The sequence below is a fragment of the Schistocerca americana genome, chromosome 2, assembly GCF_021461395.2.
Source record: "Schistocerca americana isolate TAMUIC-IGC-003095 chromosome 2, iqSchAmer2.1, whole genome shotgun sequence".
In the NCBI taxonomy this organism is placed as follows: Eukaryota; Metazoa; Arthropoda; class Insecta; order Orthoptera; family Acrididae; genus Schistocerca; species Schistocerca americana.
In genome coordinates this window covers 638,496,861-638,513,114 of record NC_060120.1, presented here as the reverse complement: position 1 = coordinate 638,513,114, position 16,254 = coordinate 638,496,861, and the positions used below count along the sequence as shown (strand labels likewise).

At 40.9% G+C, this 16,254-nt stretch overlaps 1 protein-coding gene across 1 annotated transcript in view; it reads left to right on the top strand.

The window, feature by feature from the left end:
• Nucleotides 1–16,254, top strand: part of LOC124595367 (Down syndrome cell adhesion molecule-like protein Dscam2) — a 266,443-nt gene that overhangs the window by 196,633 nt on the left and 53,556 nt on the right. The window contains exon 16 of the mRNA XM_047134085.1: nt 7,360–7,536. Coding sequence (XP_046990041.1) covers nt 7,360–7,536 — 177 coding nt within the window. The remainder of the gene's footprint in view (nt 1–7,359; nt 7,537–16,254) is intronic.

The following is a 16,254-nucleotide window of genomic DNA, read 5'->3' as shown; positions in this document are numbered from 1 at the left end:
GAGCATGTACTACAGAGAACTGATCTGGCAAAGATACAGTTGTTCTAGCTGCAGTAGGGCAGCAATATTATTGAGGGGTGAGGGGGGGTGTAGAGTTAGTGGCTCTACTACATCCCCAGAGACACCCCCCCCCCTCACACACACACACACACACACACACACACACACACACACACACACACAAGGGCAGAGCACAGTGATTGGTGTACATTGTGATACATTGTCCTGCTGGCAATGGTGAGGGCTGACATATTTTAGTCTGCCCGGTCCCTGGACAGCTGTAATGGGTGGCTGGCCCGTGATGTCAGTGCAGTGCCAATGGGGCGGTGGCAGTGTCGATTGAGGTGTTGGTGGCTGGTGGTGCGTCATCCACTGATTGGTCCACAGTGGTCGTGTGCAGGGTGGCAGCCATAGTTATGAAGTGGTCTGGGGCCAACACGAGTAGGTAGCCATCCGAAGAAAGAGTGGATTTCAGACCTGCTGTGTTGATTGTAGGTGGAAGGGTTGTAGAGTGCTCTAATGATGTTGAGACTATGCCGTAGCTTGACTGCCTATTGTCAAATTTGGCCCTAACAGCAAGTAGTGAGTCCTGCAGTGTTACAGAAATGTCTTCTGGGAGGTAGTCTTGCAGGTATAGGATGACTGTAAATTGGCTTGAGGGGCCTGGAGTTGGAGCCGGTGGAGGGTAAACACCGAGTGTGTCTGGTAATGCCCATGCCTGTTTTAGGCAATTCAGTGACACTGTTGTCATTTTTCCAGCTTGCAACATATTAAATGTGTTTGGCCCTCATTTCAACACCTTGTACACACCACTTTATGCAGGCTGGAGGACAGGTTTGACAGTGTCAATCCTAAGCATGACATGTGTATACGATTTTAGGTCCTTGTGCACAGATATGGTTAGTTTGGGGTGGTGGGATTGCGGTGGGATGTGAATGTGGTGGAAGTGGTCCTTGACATGTTTTACTAGGTCTGGCAGGTTGAAACCCATGGGGTCGGTGGTTTGTGATACGAACTCTGCTGGGAGGGCGATTAGTTCCCCCAGAGCACCTCTGCCAGTGAGGCATCCAGATCTCTTTGTAGGCAGCTCGTATGCCCAGCAGCACCCAAGGGAGCACCTCCATCCACTCCTGGTTGTGGCATACTAGTGCTGTCTTGAGTGTGTGGTGCCATTGTTCCACAAGTCCATTAGATCAAGGACGGTAGGCTGTCGTGTGGAACCTGTGGCACCCACAGAGGCAGCAGATCTCAGAGAACAGGGCCAACTCAAACTGCAAGCCTTGGTTAGTTGTCAGGGACTCTGGATAGCTGAAGCGTGCAATACATAGTGTGATGAAAGCTTGGTTGATGGTGTGGGCTGAGAAATCAGACAGAGGTGTGGCCTCCACCCATCAAGTTGTCCTGTCGATGGCTGACAAGATGTACTTGTATGCGTTTGAATCTGGGAGTAGCCCCACCAGGTCTATGTGAACATGTTGTAAATGGCCCTTTGGGATGGGGAATTTCCTGAAGAGTGGTTGGGTGTGACATCCTGTCTTGGCCCATTGGCAATGGATGCAGGCTCTCGTCCATGCAGCACAGTCCTGTGTAATGTTAGTCCAAATGAAACATTCCATTATTAGTTTCACTGTTGGGTGTACTCTGATATGGGACAAGTTGTGGACGAGGTCAAAAACTGTCTTCCTGAATTTTGGTGGGATGACTGGTCATTGCCTACCATGGAATACATCTCACCAAACTAGTTTGGTTGTGCCTGCAAAGGTACACTGCTTGAGCTGGAAGCCCATTGTGTGTCCAGATAGCAGTTTTTGAAGGTCGGTGTAAGTTGCTTGTGGCTCTGCTAGTTAGTTGAAGCCAAGATGTGCCGATGTGGCAGTGAGTGTCAGAGGTAGTCAGCCACTGTGTTTTCTGCTCCCCATACATGGTGGGAGTCTGTAGTATACAGTGAAATCAAGTCCAGGTGGCGGAATCATCAGGGGAAGGTATTGGCTCCTGGGTTTTTAATAGTGCTAGCCAGAGGGTGGTGGTATTTGTAGATAGGAAGCAGCCTGCCCTCGATGTCATCTCAGAATTACTGCTTCATATACTGCCAAAAGCTTATGGCCGAAGGTTGACCACATTTCCTGGGAGTTGGTAAGTTTCCACGAGAAAAACTGTAGTGGTTAGGTTGCACCAGGGATGTCCTGTTGTAGCACCATCCCTATAGCTCGGTTACTGGCGTCAGCCGTTATAGCCATATGGGAGTCTGGCGATGGGAGTGCCGAGGTGGCAGTCTGAGGAAACTCGGGTTTGATGTTCTCGAGAGCTGCTTGCATATCATGAGCTTATGTTTGTCTGATATGTTCTTGCCATGGAGTGACTCTGTGAGTGGCAGAAGTGTTTCTGCAGCATGGGGGAGGTGCAGTCAGTAAAAATTAATTACCCCTAAAAAACAGTGCAACTCTTGATAGTCCATTGATGGTGGTAGGTTACGGATTTGGTCTATCTTTTCCAGGTTGGGGGGAGGGGGGGAGCGAGGCCCAAAGTGTCGATGAGGTGGCCTACAAATGTACCACATTTTTGTTGGAGATGGTATTTGTCCTCATTGACCACAATACCATGCTTTGCTAGTTTGTCAAATACCGCATGACGGTGTGGTCTTGAGCTGTTTGTGAGAAGATAATTACATCGACCAAGTAACAATAGCAAAAGGGCATGGTAAAAAAAAAGCTATCAGTGAACCGTTGCCAAGTCTTGGCTGTGTTCTTTAGTCCAAAGAGCATAAAGAGGAATTCAAATAGGCCAAATGGCATAATTGTTCCCATCTTCGGGATCTGCAAATAAGCTCTTTTTCAGTCAATCACACAAAAGATGGCGCACCCGCCAGTTCCTGGGAGAAATCCTGAATGGTTGGCACATGGTAACTATCAATGATGATGCACACGTTCAAATGTCTGTAGTTCCCACATAGGCACCACGTTTTATCTTTTTTCATTCTCACAGTAATCGGTGAGGCCCACACACTGTATGATGGCCTGATGGTGCCCTCGCATAACAGTTCCTTGATTGCATCCTTGGCCGCCTTTAGTTTGTGAGGGGCGAGGCGGTGGGGCTGGCATTAGACCAGTGGAGTGGGGGTGGTATTAATTCTGTATACAGTACCATTGCATATGATGTTAGTCTTTTTATGGGGCTGATGTGGAGTAGCAAGTGAGGCCCAACATCCACTCACATTGTTTACACTCAATCCGTTCACGAGAGCAATACCACTGTTTTTGCACAGCCCACTTAAGGGAGCATAGTCACCAGAAGTAAGAGGCACTGGACTGACCTGTGGTTCTGAAGACCTGGCGGCATCTTAGGCAGAAGGCACTCATTGTTGCTGGTGCAATGACAGCTGTAGCTGTGTAATGTGCAGTTGTGCAATGAGCTCGGACCAGCAGTTGCAGAGGTGTCGGTTAGTTGCTCATTAGCTGGTATTGGTGTGGCGGAGGTTGGTGTATGCAGTAGTCAAGGTTTTGCTTATTGAACAATGCCTGGCACTTTAGCATGAGGTCCAGCACTGTTTCGAAGGTAGGAGGAGGAAGCAGTGGAGTCTTGTCCATTGGTAGGTGGTCACTGTTTAGTCCACTGATCAGCATGGCGCCATTGTGATGTAGTAGTAAGGCCCTATCCAGGTCCGGCAGAAGGTTATAATGCCTCAAAATATCTGCACCCAACACTGGCCCTATGGGTCAGCCACGAGGAAAGTCCATGGACGAGGAGTGTGGTTGTCCAGTTCAACTGTGCGAGAGCCCGTGCCTATCATGGGAATCACTGAATCATTGGCAGTGCGTAGTTGTATAGCAGATGGTGTACGTTTTATAGGTGCCAGCTGAGTGGCAGCATGCTAATACTAGCACCTGTGTCGACTATTAAGTACACTCCAAGATGGTTGTCGTAGATGAAGAGCCACGCACCGTCAGAATGTAGACGTGGGATATGATGATTGTTGTCATGTTTCATAGTGAGGTGGATTGAAGCAGGGCAGCGACCTGATGCACCTGTGTCACGCCACAGTACTAATTTGGGTAGCTGCACAGTGGACAACAGTGGTGCATGACAGCACCAAAGCATGCGTGGAACCAGCAGAGTCAGTGCAGCTGAGTAGGTGCAATGTTCTGGCTGGGTGGGTTATTGTGGCAATTAGGCATGAACCAATGGCTGGGCGTGAATGCAGTGGGTGGTTTTTTACATTCCACAACAAACACGGCATCAGGGTCCATCATGGTATCTGATTGTTGGTGCCTCGCCGTAGTGGAATCTTGCAAGGCTGCTGTGGGTGCAGCGTAGAAGGACTCAGCTGAGGTCAGAGCAGCTTGGTGACTGTCAGTTGGCCAGGCATTGTGCAGTGAATGCTGCATGGTGGTCTCTGTGGGCACAGCCAGTGTGCAGGCTGGCCTAGGCTGGCTGTAGATGCAACCAATGTTGACATTGGCGCCAGCACCGATGCAAGTGTTTATGCTTGAGAAGCCATATTGACCAGAGTGCATGATCTGGTAAGAGGTTTGTGTTGATTTGCTGGCATAACCTGTGCCAGAGTGCTGATGGAGTATCATGGCCCAGCAAAATCTCAGCCATGGCTAAGTGGAGCTCTTGTTCAGGTAGATGTGACAGGCACTGTAGTATGAGCATCTTTGCTGTCTCGTATCTGTCAGTGGTTGGTGCATGCAACAGGGGGTTGCTGATAAATTTGGTGTTGGTGTGGAGATGGTTCAAAAGCACCAAAAACTTGTCATGGTGATCTGTGGCCCAGCTGACTGCATCATGCACTCACAGACTGCAAACTGTGTTTGTGGGTACTCAACTTGTAGTGGTGACAGATGTAACTCAATGTGTGGCCAGTGGTAATCTGCCTGGTGGTGAGTGGTTGGGACCTGTATGAGGTTGTTGTAATCATGTAAAGTATATGGTGTGGGTTCATGAACACTGTCTGGTGGCACTGGTAGAGATGGCAGTTGGTGTCGCGGCATTGTAGGTGTGTCGGTAATGTGGGTGTCTTGACCAATTGTCACAGGACGTGGCATGGGTGTCACCACTGAGGAGTTGGCGTTGTTCCTCAGTAACCCACTATGACACTGGTCGTAGCTGGGTACAGAGGAACACAGTGCAGTAGACAGATCCCGATTGGTGCCAATTGTGACAGATGGCGCATCAGCGCAGGTTACCCTATGCGGCCACTGTTGTAGATACTCCTTGTGTTACCACGGTGTGAAGGTCATAGTTGTGGTCAGGCTTGCCATATTGATATGCTGTGGTCACGAGGTGTGAAAACCCTGCATGGTTGCAAATAGATGCAGTGCGCCTAGCTATAGAGTGCTGTCATGTGGCAGGCATGCCCCAGAGCAAGGCACGGCTGTTGTCTGCGTGATGGCATCATGATGACTTGACAAGGGTCGCGGCGTGGCCGTAACAAGTGTGACATCACCTGGGTGACATACGGTACTGATGAAAAAAGTTTTGCGTATCTGGGCATCCCATCTTGATTTCTGCACTCATCTACATAATAAATAGGTTTACTATATTTCAAGCAAACTTTTCTGCAATCTTTTACCTGATAACTACGTTTATTATATTTGAAGCATTCACTTGGTTTTCTCAAATTTTTATCTTCTAGATGAAGTTTATTCTTAAAATTGTCATTTCTCTGTTGTTTACCTACCAGGAATGCCTTCCCCTTCATATCTTCCTTGTGATTTAGACATTTTTTCTTCTATCAACAATCGTGAGGTCCAATTTGCTAATGTTTTTTGATCAGGATGTGTTATTCTCATGAATTCAGAAAATATTTATTGTTTGTTGGTAATGCCAATAATAGTTTTGTGATTACCATAGAGTTCAAAATGTTTTCACCTTTATCCCACAAGCTACGTACCAGGTCTTCCATCTGTAAATTATTGTAGCCATGTCACTTGAACCATCCTTTCTAAGTTGTACTACTACTGGAGCAAATTTATGCAAACTGAAAGTAGTCTGGTCCATATGACAGCTGAAGAGTGACTTCTCTGCAGCTGATGTTCTGATAATTTTCTGAGCTAGATTGCCCATCTTTATCCTCTCTGTAAGATCCTTTTCATATTCCTGTACTGCTGTAGCTTTGATGTTGTCATTATACCTTAGTTTCATTTTTTGGCCTGTGATGAAATCCCAAGCTACCGTGGCACTTAAGGTTGTACATACTTGAAATTTCCAGGCCGGCTAGTTCTTGATGATTTTGGGCTTTGTAATCCTTGTTATTTCATTTTTCATTATTTTAAGTCTATATTTTCACTTGCACATAGTGGAAAAAACCTCAAAACTCCTTTCTCACATGTTTTTGATACTGTACCTGATGTTACATTTCATTTACATCACAGAAAACGTGTCACTCACTGATTATTGGGCCCATGATATGATAAAGGAACCACAGTGAAACAGCATGATTCTCACTGTAAGAAAATTACAATGTCTTATTCACAAAGTGGGTACAAAACATGATACACACATTTCAAAAGGAAAGTGAGTTCACTGTATAAGACCCAGATGGCAGCACAGTATAAGCAACTGAAAAGTGTAACAAATACAAATGTGATAGTAAAACACTGTTTATAAATGTCAGAGAAACAAACAAAACATTTTTAATTGATTATTGCATAACAAAGTATGCACAGTATACTTGCAGCACAGAATCAAATCAAAAGCTTAGTGCCTGCATGATCCATACATCAACCACCAATGATCTGGTGATGATAAATGATCTGGTGATGATAACATGTACTGATATGCATTTTATGTATCATGCACTTGACTGTCACACTTATGGCCAATACACAGTATGAGCACATTCCAGCCATGTGATATGCCACCCACTCTAGTCATCGTGGTGACAGGAACACTCTTTATTGAACACAGTAACTCTTCTAATACAGTTGCTTATGAGTGTACATTAGCTATTGTTCATTTTAAATTTAGACTTTTCACTTCCAAAAATTTTTGATTTTAGTTTTCTGAAAGTGTTAAGATGTCCTATGTACAGGGTACCAATGCAGGAACAAAATGAAGGAATAATTTTGAATATTCATTCCTAATGCAAAACACAATATAGTGAAAGAAAAGTGTTCATCAGTCTACTTACTGATGACATTTACTTTTGTAAGAAGTTCTGTGTGATCCATTCTGTTTCACATGCCTTAACTCCTCCTTTTTCTGTTCAAGTTTTCAGTTCCTGAAGGAGGATCGTGAGTTTTTAAACAGTCAAGACTTAAGCTATTCTTTGGAATGTTAGTGTGATCTATAATGTGATTTCTCCCACTCTCCATTATTTATGATTCTCATTACTCTTGCGACTGTATGTTGTTGCAGCCATTGTGGAGCCAGACTTAATAATTCATTCAGGTTACAAGTACAACCATTTTTATAATGACCTTGGTGTCATCATTCCAGTAATAACATCTTTGGTAACAGTCATAGTTGCTGGTATTGGAATATTTCTGTATTTTCGAAGAAAGCAAGAATCACTTCCTGACAATAAATTTGTAGGTAAGTAACATTATATTTTTTTTATTTTTACCTCTATTTACATTATAATATTATAGATTACTATTTATTCAATCTTCTTAAAAATGTAGCTCACTGTCATGCACAATCTCGGTGACAAGTGATCTTTCAGGCTTCCTAGAAATTTTAGATTTTATGTCTGCCTGCGACTGTACCTCCAATAATAAAATACTTTATATAAGGTTATTAAAAGAACCAGATAAGAAAGTGAAAATAACTGTCCTAGTCATCAGTAAAATATGTGAAATAAATTGAATAATGCTCGTCCAGTCAAATATTTGTGCAAGATGTTCCATATCCCACAACGAAAATGAAGCTTAAGGAATGTGAACAAATCTAAGTACTCATTGAGAAAGATAAGTAGCTGCCAAAAATCAGTTCTTTGAACATCTTAACAATTGTGCATCAATAACTGCAATATTCTGCTTGGACTTATGCCATCTTTATTGAATACAATACTATTAGAGGGAAAGCTGTTATTTTGAAAATGGCTGCTGCTTTTACAGTCATTTATTTATTCATTCATCATTTTTGGTAGATTACACTACAAAGAAGAATCTCCAGGGATTTGAAACAAAAGAGAATATGGCAAACTGCCAATACTGGATCTGTACACCACACACTGTGAACTGTTTGTGCTTTCACTGAATAAGTTGTACATAGTTAAATTATAATGGAAATCACTTCTTTAAAAAAAAAGCCATTTGTTCCTTAGTTATGTCAATTATTTGATGTTTCACTCTACTGCTGGCATAAAATTTGCATAACCATATTAATATAGCATATAACATAATGGGGTGGATAAAAAATCTACTCACCAAAGGGCAGCAGGAGAAAACATATATAAAAGTTAAGGAAATGTGCAAGCATTTGGAGCCAGTTGCTCCTTCTTCTGGCAGAAGGACTGAAGGGGAAGGAAGAGGGATGAAGAAAAAAGACTGGTGAGGTTTAGGAAGTGGGAAGAGCTATGGGAAAGCTCCAAGAACCCCATGACAGGAGAGACTTACCAGACAGAATGAGAGGGAAAGCTAATTTTTGGAGACTGCGCCAGATGACATTTGAAAGCCTGAGAGCTTAAAAGTGGAAGATAGAGTAAAATCAAGACAGAGATTACTGACAAGACAAAGTGCAGAGTTAATAAGAGCAGAAAGCTAAGTACATTGTATGTGGTAGAAATGGGAGGAGGAGGGGAGGGCCAAAATAGACAGATCAGAAAGTATAAGAGGAATAGTTACTGAGAAGAAATGCTGACACCTACAAAATTAATGTAAATAAGGCCAGGTGGACATGTAATGCCAGTTCCCATTTGTGGAGCTCTGAGTAGCTGGTGTCAGGGGGAAGAATCCAGATGGCATGTGTTGTGAAACAAGCACCAAAGTTACTACCATCACATTGTATAGCATACTTTGCAAATACACTCTCTGCTTATGCCTGTGTATCCTAACTGATAACTTGGTTATAGTCATGCTAGTGTAAAAGGCCTCACAGTTATTAAATTACAGCTGGTATGTGACGTCTTTTCACAGGTGGCTCTCCCTTTGATGGTAAATGTTTTGCCTGGTGCAGGGCTGGTATAGGTGGTGGTAGGAGGGTGCACAGAGCATGTCTTAAAACTAATAAGAGGGAATGGTCTCAGATGTAGGAGCCATAGGATAGTGAAATGGGTGCAGAAGGAGCTTAGGGTCTGACAAGGATATTGAAGGGATTGGTAGAGCAATGAAAATGTATTCTGGGTGTAGTAGGCAAAATTTCAGACGAAATAGATCTCATTTCAGGACATGATATTAGAAAGTCATAGCATTGTTGAAGTAGTTGATTAACACATTCAAGACCAGTAAACTGTTGAGTGAGGAGAACTGTACTCTTAACTAGTTTTTTCAAGAATTAGCAGTGCTAGGACTGGGTGTGGTGGTCAAGGAAATTTTCATTTGAACTAGGCTGGTTGGATAATTATATCCAGTAAAGGTTGAAATGGTAGTTGTAATGTATTGCTATAACGAGTCAGCATATGAACAAACACTTTTTTCTCAAATGCCTAGGCTGTATGGGATGGAATGTTTGACAAGAAAAGAATGGCAACTGTCAGTATCTAAGTACTGTTGTTGGTTAGCAGGTTTAATGTGAACAGAAGTGTCAGCTGACCCTTGGTGAGGATGAGATCAACTTCAAGGAAAGTGGCATGAATTCAAAATAGAACTATGTGAGATTTAGTTGAGAGAATGATTTTAGAGACTGGAAATTTTTTAACAAATCAGTCTCACTATGGATCCATATAGGAAAGATTTCATCCATGTATCTAAACCAGGGGCTGAACGCTAGTGAATCCCAGAAAATCCCCCTCCAAAGCAACCAACGAAAAGGTTGGCAAAGGAAGGAGCCATACTGGCTTCCATGGTTGTGCCCCTTATCTATATGTATGTCTGTCTCTCAAAGGGCCAGCTACAAATTTCTGTTCACATTAAACCTACTAACAAACAACCGTACTTAAATGTTGACAGTTGCCATCCTTTCCATGTCAGATGTCCCCTACCATATGGACTTCACATATGTCGACTCTTTGCAGAAATACACCAACATACTCACCTCAGCTTTCAGTGGATGAAATTACCCTACCAGTCTAGTTCAGAAGCAGATTTCCAGGGCTATCACATCCAACTGATCCATTATAAAACAACTTGTGAGTACACCTCTTGCCACTCAATACTATCCTGGTCTTGATTGTATTAATTAATTACTTCATCATGGCTGTGACTTCCTAAAATCATGCCCTGAAATGAGATCCATTCTGTCTGAAATATTGCCCACCATACCCAGAATAGCTTTTCAACCCCTATCCTGAATCTCTGTAATATCCTTGTCAGAACCTGTGCTCATTCTGCATCTGTTTCCCTATCCAGTGGCTCCTACTGTTGTGACCATCCCCACTGTAAGATTTGCCCCATGCATCCTCTTGCCATCAACTATACCGGCCCTGTAACAGTAAAGCATATACTGTCAAAACGAGACCCACCTGTGAAACAACACATGCTGTGTAGCAGCTGTTGTGTAAAATCTGTTCGACGTTCTACATTGGTATGACTACCATCAAGTTATCAGTTGGGATGAATGACCGTAGACAGAGGGTGCATACTGGAAACACACATTACCCTGTTGCAGAGCATCCTCTACAACACAACACTCATGACGTCGGTACCTGATTCAGCACACTTTGGCTCTGGATTCTTCCCCCTGACACCTGCTTCTGAGAACTTAGCAGGGTAGAATGGATGTTACAACATGTCCTTGGTTCTCAACACCCACCTGGTCTAATTTACATTAATTTCTTAGGTCCCAGCATTTATTCTCAGTAACCATTCCTTTCTTCACTCCCATATAGTTTTCTCTATCTTATATTTTCTGACCTGTCTATTCCAGCCCTCTCCTCCTTCTCCCCTATCTCTACCACATGTAATGTGCTTAGCTTTCTGCTCTTATTAACTCTTGCATGCTGTTTTGACAGTAATATCTGTCTTGTTTTTGCCCTATCTTTCACTTTTAAGTGCTCAGGTTTTCAAATATCATCTGGTCCAAAAATGAAACCCAAAGATAATAGGCAGGACACCAATGTGTTAAAATCAGTTTTTTCTTGTTAGGAGAGAGGAAGATAATAGTTCTGGGCAGATTTCTCTCCTTCACATCCAGAAAGGACGAGAAGACTCAGCAAGTATACCGAATCTTTGAGAAGATCATGTAATGTCATCATTGTGATTGAAAGTACTATTATTCAACAAGCAACAAAATTACTCAGAACAAAGTGGTTTGGATGTCTCCATTCACACCAGGTTTTTTTTAATTCATTACTTTATACATTAGAGAACATTCAGTAATTCAGCACCCAGATATACTATACCATTAGTTGAAATTAGCCATCAAAGATGGCATTTTGCGTGGCTGAGAAGTAGAATAAGTTGAATAACTCTCGCTGAAAGTGGATAATGGCTCTCTTAATGTGACAGTGTTGCCTGCTGAACCATAGTGGCCATTTATACAGGATAGGAATATACAAAATTTGAGTAAAGACTTTATGTTGGTAACAATAATATTTCTTTACTAAACTAAAACCACTTCTAACCTAGACACTTAAGTAAGTCTCTTGAGTTATTAACATCCAACTGGTATGTTTTTCAGACTGCTTGAACTTTCATAATCTCAACTTGTAACATGGTGGTTTTTATGTTTCGTACAATGTGAAACTAGGAAATTACCAGCTAGAGTCTGTAGACAGTTTTCCATCCCTCAGAAGTACGAGGGGGGTTTGAAAAGTTCTCGGAATCACCATGAGACGTCAGCACTAGTGCAACGAGTTGTTCACATGATTTTCATTGGACTATTGCCTGTAAACACATGCCATACCAGTGCTCTTGGAAGAGAGCTGTGGTGGTGACGTGACTTTGTTGCTGTACCTGCTTAGTGATTTGCGAAGATGGAAAAAATCGAGATTCGAGCGGTGATTACGTACTTTGTAAAGAAAGGTATGAAAGCAAAGGGCATTCATGCAAATTTCAAGAATACACTGGGGGACTACGCTCCTTCATATTCAATTGTTTCCAAGTGGACAAATGAATTTAAATTTGGTTGGGAGAGCTTTGATGATGATCCGCACAGTGGTCGGCCAGAAATCACTGCAAAAGTACACAAAATGGTCATGGAGGTTTGCCAATTGAAAGTGCGTGAAATTGCTGATGCTTTCCAGATGTCATCTGAAAGGGTATATCACATTTTAACTGAAGAATTAGAAATGAAAAATACTAACTTCAAGATGGGTGCCGTGACTCTTGATGCTGGATTAAAAATATGTGCCGTCGCCATGGCAAAATTACTCAAAATAAGGTATGGATTGTTGCCACACTGGCCTAATTCGCCTGATATGGCTCTGTCAAACTTCCATCTCTTCCCAAAACTGAAAGTTTTTTTTTGGTGGATGAAGATTCACTTCAAACGAAGAATTGATAGCTGGAGTTGATAACTATTTTGCAGGCCTGGAGGAAACTCATTTTCAGGATGGGATCAAGGCACTGGAACATCATTGGACCAAGTGCATTAATCTACAAGGACATTACATTTAAAAATAAAAAAAGGTTCAGTGATGTAAGTACTCTTTTTGTATTCTGTTCTGAGAGCTTTTCAAACCAACCTCATATAATGTCCAGGGAAAATTTGATAAAACACAAGATCACCAACAGCCAGCAAAATGGAGCTGCATTCTATCAACAAGTGAGGACCCTTTTATGGGATCACAAGATTTCAGAAAAAGCACAATTAGTAATGTCTAACAGCAACTCCTTACTAATACTGACCTACAGTGTCAAAGCATGTGCCCTCACAAAGAGAGTCATCATGGCTCCAGACATAAGAAAAGAAATTCCTCAGATCCACCATCCAAAAGACTAATTGTAAAATGGATAGGCTAAGGAGTGAGGAATGAGCAATTCCCTGCCCAGTTATCAGTCTGAATAAAAATGCATGGACGCCCCTTATTGCATAATCATCTTTGTTCTCATCCTTATGTCACAGAACCTTAATATCTTTAAACCCCACATCCTTATATTGTCACTGTTAACATATTTATCTGAATTTGGTTGCAAGACACTTACAGGCATACTGGATTCCTCTACAGCATTCAAACCACATTTCATTTCTTTCCACCAGACTGGATCTAATGTCTCACAGATTTCCTGTAATTTATTATAATTACTAAACACTGCTGTAGTGATTCTATGTTGCCCTTAATATTATCAGTACATTTCACTATTCTCTTCTTAACCTCACAAGTGTACACCTCTCAGCTGACATAAACAGGTAATCTCTGACTTTCATTCAACATTGGTTTAATGCTAATCAGTTAACACTTAATCTAAGTAAAACAAATTATATACAGTATCGCAAAGCAACTCAAGATATGGACCTCCAGTTAAAACTAATGGATAAGAAGATAGAGAGTGTACAATCCACAAAGTTTTTGGGCATGCACATTGATCAAAACGTAAGCTGGAAAGACCATCTCAAGTACTTATCCCACAGGCTCAATTCGGCATGTTTTGCATTGAGGATATTATCTAGAGTATGCAGCACAGACTGTACTAGACTAGTGTATTTTGCTTACTTTCAGTCCATCGTGTCTTGCGGCATAGTGTTCTGGGGTAAAACTAAATCAAGCTTAACAGATATCTTCAAATTTCAGAAAAGAGCTATACGAATCATAACACATAATTCTCCAAGAACTCATTGTAGGCCCCTTTTCAAAGAACTGCAAATACTCACAATACCATCACTGTATATTTTTAAAAGCATTCTGTGTACAAGAGCACAAATGAAAAATCTATGTACAAATGAGGACTGCCATAATTATAATACTAGAACTTGTAAGAATTTGTATGTAGAAAGGGTAAGGACAACACAAACCCAAAAGCATGTAAGTTATTTTGGAATAAAACTTTACAATGCACTGCCAGTGTACATGAAGGAAATAACAGATGAAGTAAAATTTAAGACTGAGCTTAAAAATTACCTGTTAAACAAAACTTTCTATGATGTAGATGAGTACTTTGATTGTGTGTAAATTTATTGCCAAAAATTATAATTTATATGTCTGAATTTGTACTTTTAAAAAAATGCCTTAAAAGTGATATTTCATTATTATGTCTGTAGTACTTGTACCAGTATGATAACTTTGTTGTGACAATTCCTACATCATGTAAATGATTTGCAGGAAGATAATAAAAAATAAATAAAATACCCTATCAATCTCTTGGTGTCCCTGGCTGTTTCATAATTGTTCCCTTCTTCTGATGCTTCCTCTTTAAGCTTTACATATATCATTCCAACCAACTCCACACTAAAAATAATCTCACTTCTTATTTCATCATCAAAACCATTAATGAAATCTTTACCATTATCTGACACAAATTCTTCACTATCATCCTCATACTCATTTGAAATGTTCTCTTCTCGTACCTCATCACAAATACTTCCAGTAACTTCTCCTCCCCTCTAGTGTATGTTTATTAGATTTGCCAGCTTTCATTTCAGATATAACGGGCTTGCTTTTTATTTCCATTGCTTCATAATTCATTAACTTGTTTATACCACTCTCATCAAAGCTGTGATCAATTAATTCTTTGTCCCCAAAAATTAATTTTTATCTCACTATACATATTTGTTACAGCTTCTGCATCCAGATCTGGTTGTCTGTTCTGTGTTACATTAGCTTCTCACTTTCCACAGCCATCAACCTTCACGACTTTCCAAAACTCTCTGTTAAAATGAATTCTATTCATCTGATATGTACCTCTACTTTGCTATCTGAAGGGATGCACATCTTTGCCCTCCTGTTGTCTCTGTCTATAATACCTAGCCTGAGTTTTGTTGCTTCCTTTTCACACGAAACTGACTGGCTGTCAGTGGGACAACCCTCCGTTTTCCTGAACATTTCCTCTATTGTCTTATGTCTTAGTTTTATGTGATCTATTATTGTCTTCTCGTGCCCTATTCCCATCATTGGTATATTTCTAACTCATAGTCTGTTTCTAACCCATAGTGTGTTCCTAACCCATGGTCTACTCCTATTGTCAAATACTTTACTTCCAATCCTTTTCCCATCTTTCCACTGAAGTTCCCTTATGTTACCCCCTTCATGATAATCATTTCTGTAGTTGTTTATATCTCTTCTCCCATTATTTCTCCAATTATATTTTTGTTCCAACCCCTGTACTGAAATCCACCATTCCCATTGTGATTAAAACTCTGTCTATTATTTCTCTCTAATACTCTATCTAGTACAACATATTTTGAAAACTCATCAGTAATTTCATCAGGTCCATAAACTAACCCTCACTGTACTTTCCCTGGTAATCTCCTCTTCAAACCAACTATCTTTGTAAGGTCACCAAAAGGTGGAACAATCACCTTATTTGTTTTTCACAGTACTCTTTCTTGTTCCCGTGGCCTTCTTTGTTACTCAGTCCATTTAAAAATTAACTTTTAATTCTATCCTGCTTAGTTTCTGAGCAAAATTTACTTGGAAAACTCTTCCCAGAATCACCACATGTCATTTCTGTGTTAATATTTTGTTTGCCTATGAAAGAACTTCCCCATGCAAAAACTTTTTTACAAACTTCATTTTAAGAACATCAGTCATACCAAAAACAAAACTATCATGATAATGATGTATAAAAACAATTGGGTGAAGCATATCATGCCCCGCAAAACTTTTGCATGAGTGCTGGCCCACAAAACGCCGCTGTTACTAATATAACATTTTACAACAAAATTTTCCTCAATTCAGTTACTTTTTTGCTAATATTACATCATTACAGGCTACATCTTTGTTGCTAGCTACAGATTTCTTTACATACACAACCTTTGTGTTAATTTCAGAGATTTTGTTATCTGCATTAGTTTCTAGTTTTTCAAATTTTTGTTACATTTCCCACTTCTTTTGTCTAATTTCACACTGTAAATTATGGTGACTCTGTTTTATTACACTATGTACAATTTTAAACAATGGAAAATCTAGGATGGAATAATGATAATATTACGAAAATGCTACTCACCATATAATGGAGATGTTGAGTCACAGACAGGCACAACAAAAAGACTGCCAAACAAATAACCTTTTAGCCAAGAGGTATTCTTCTGATTTAGATCATATAGACTCACACA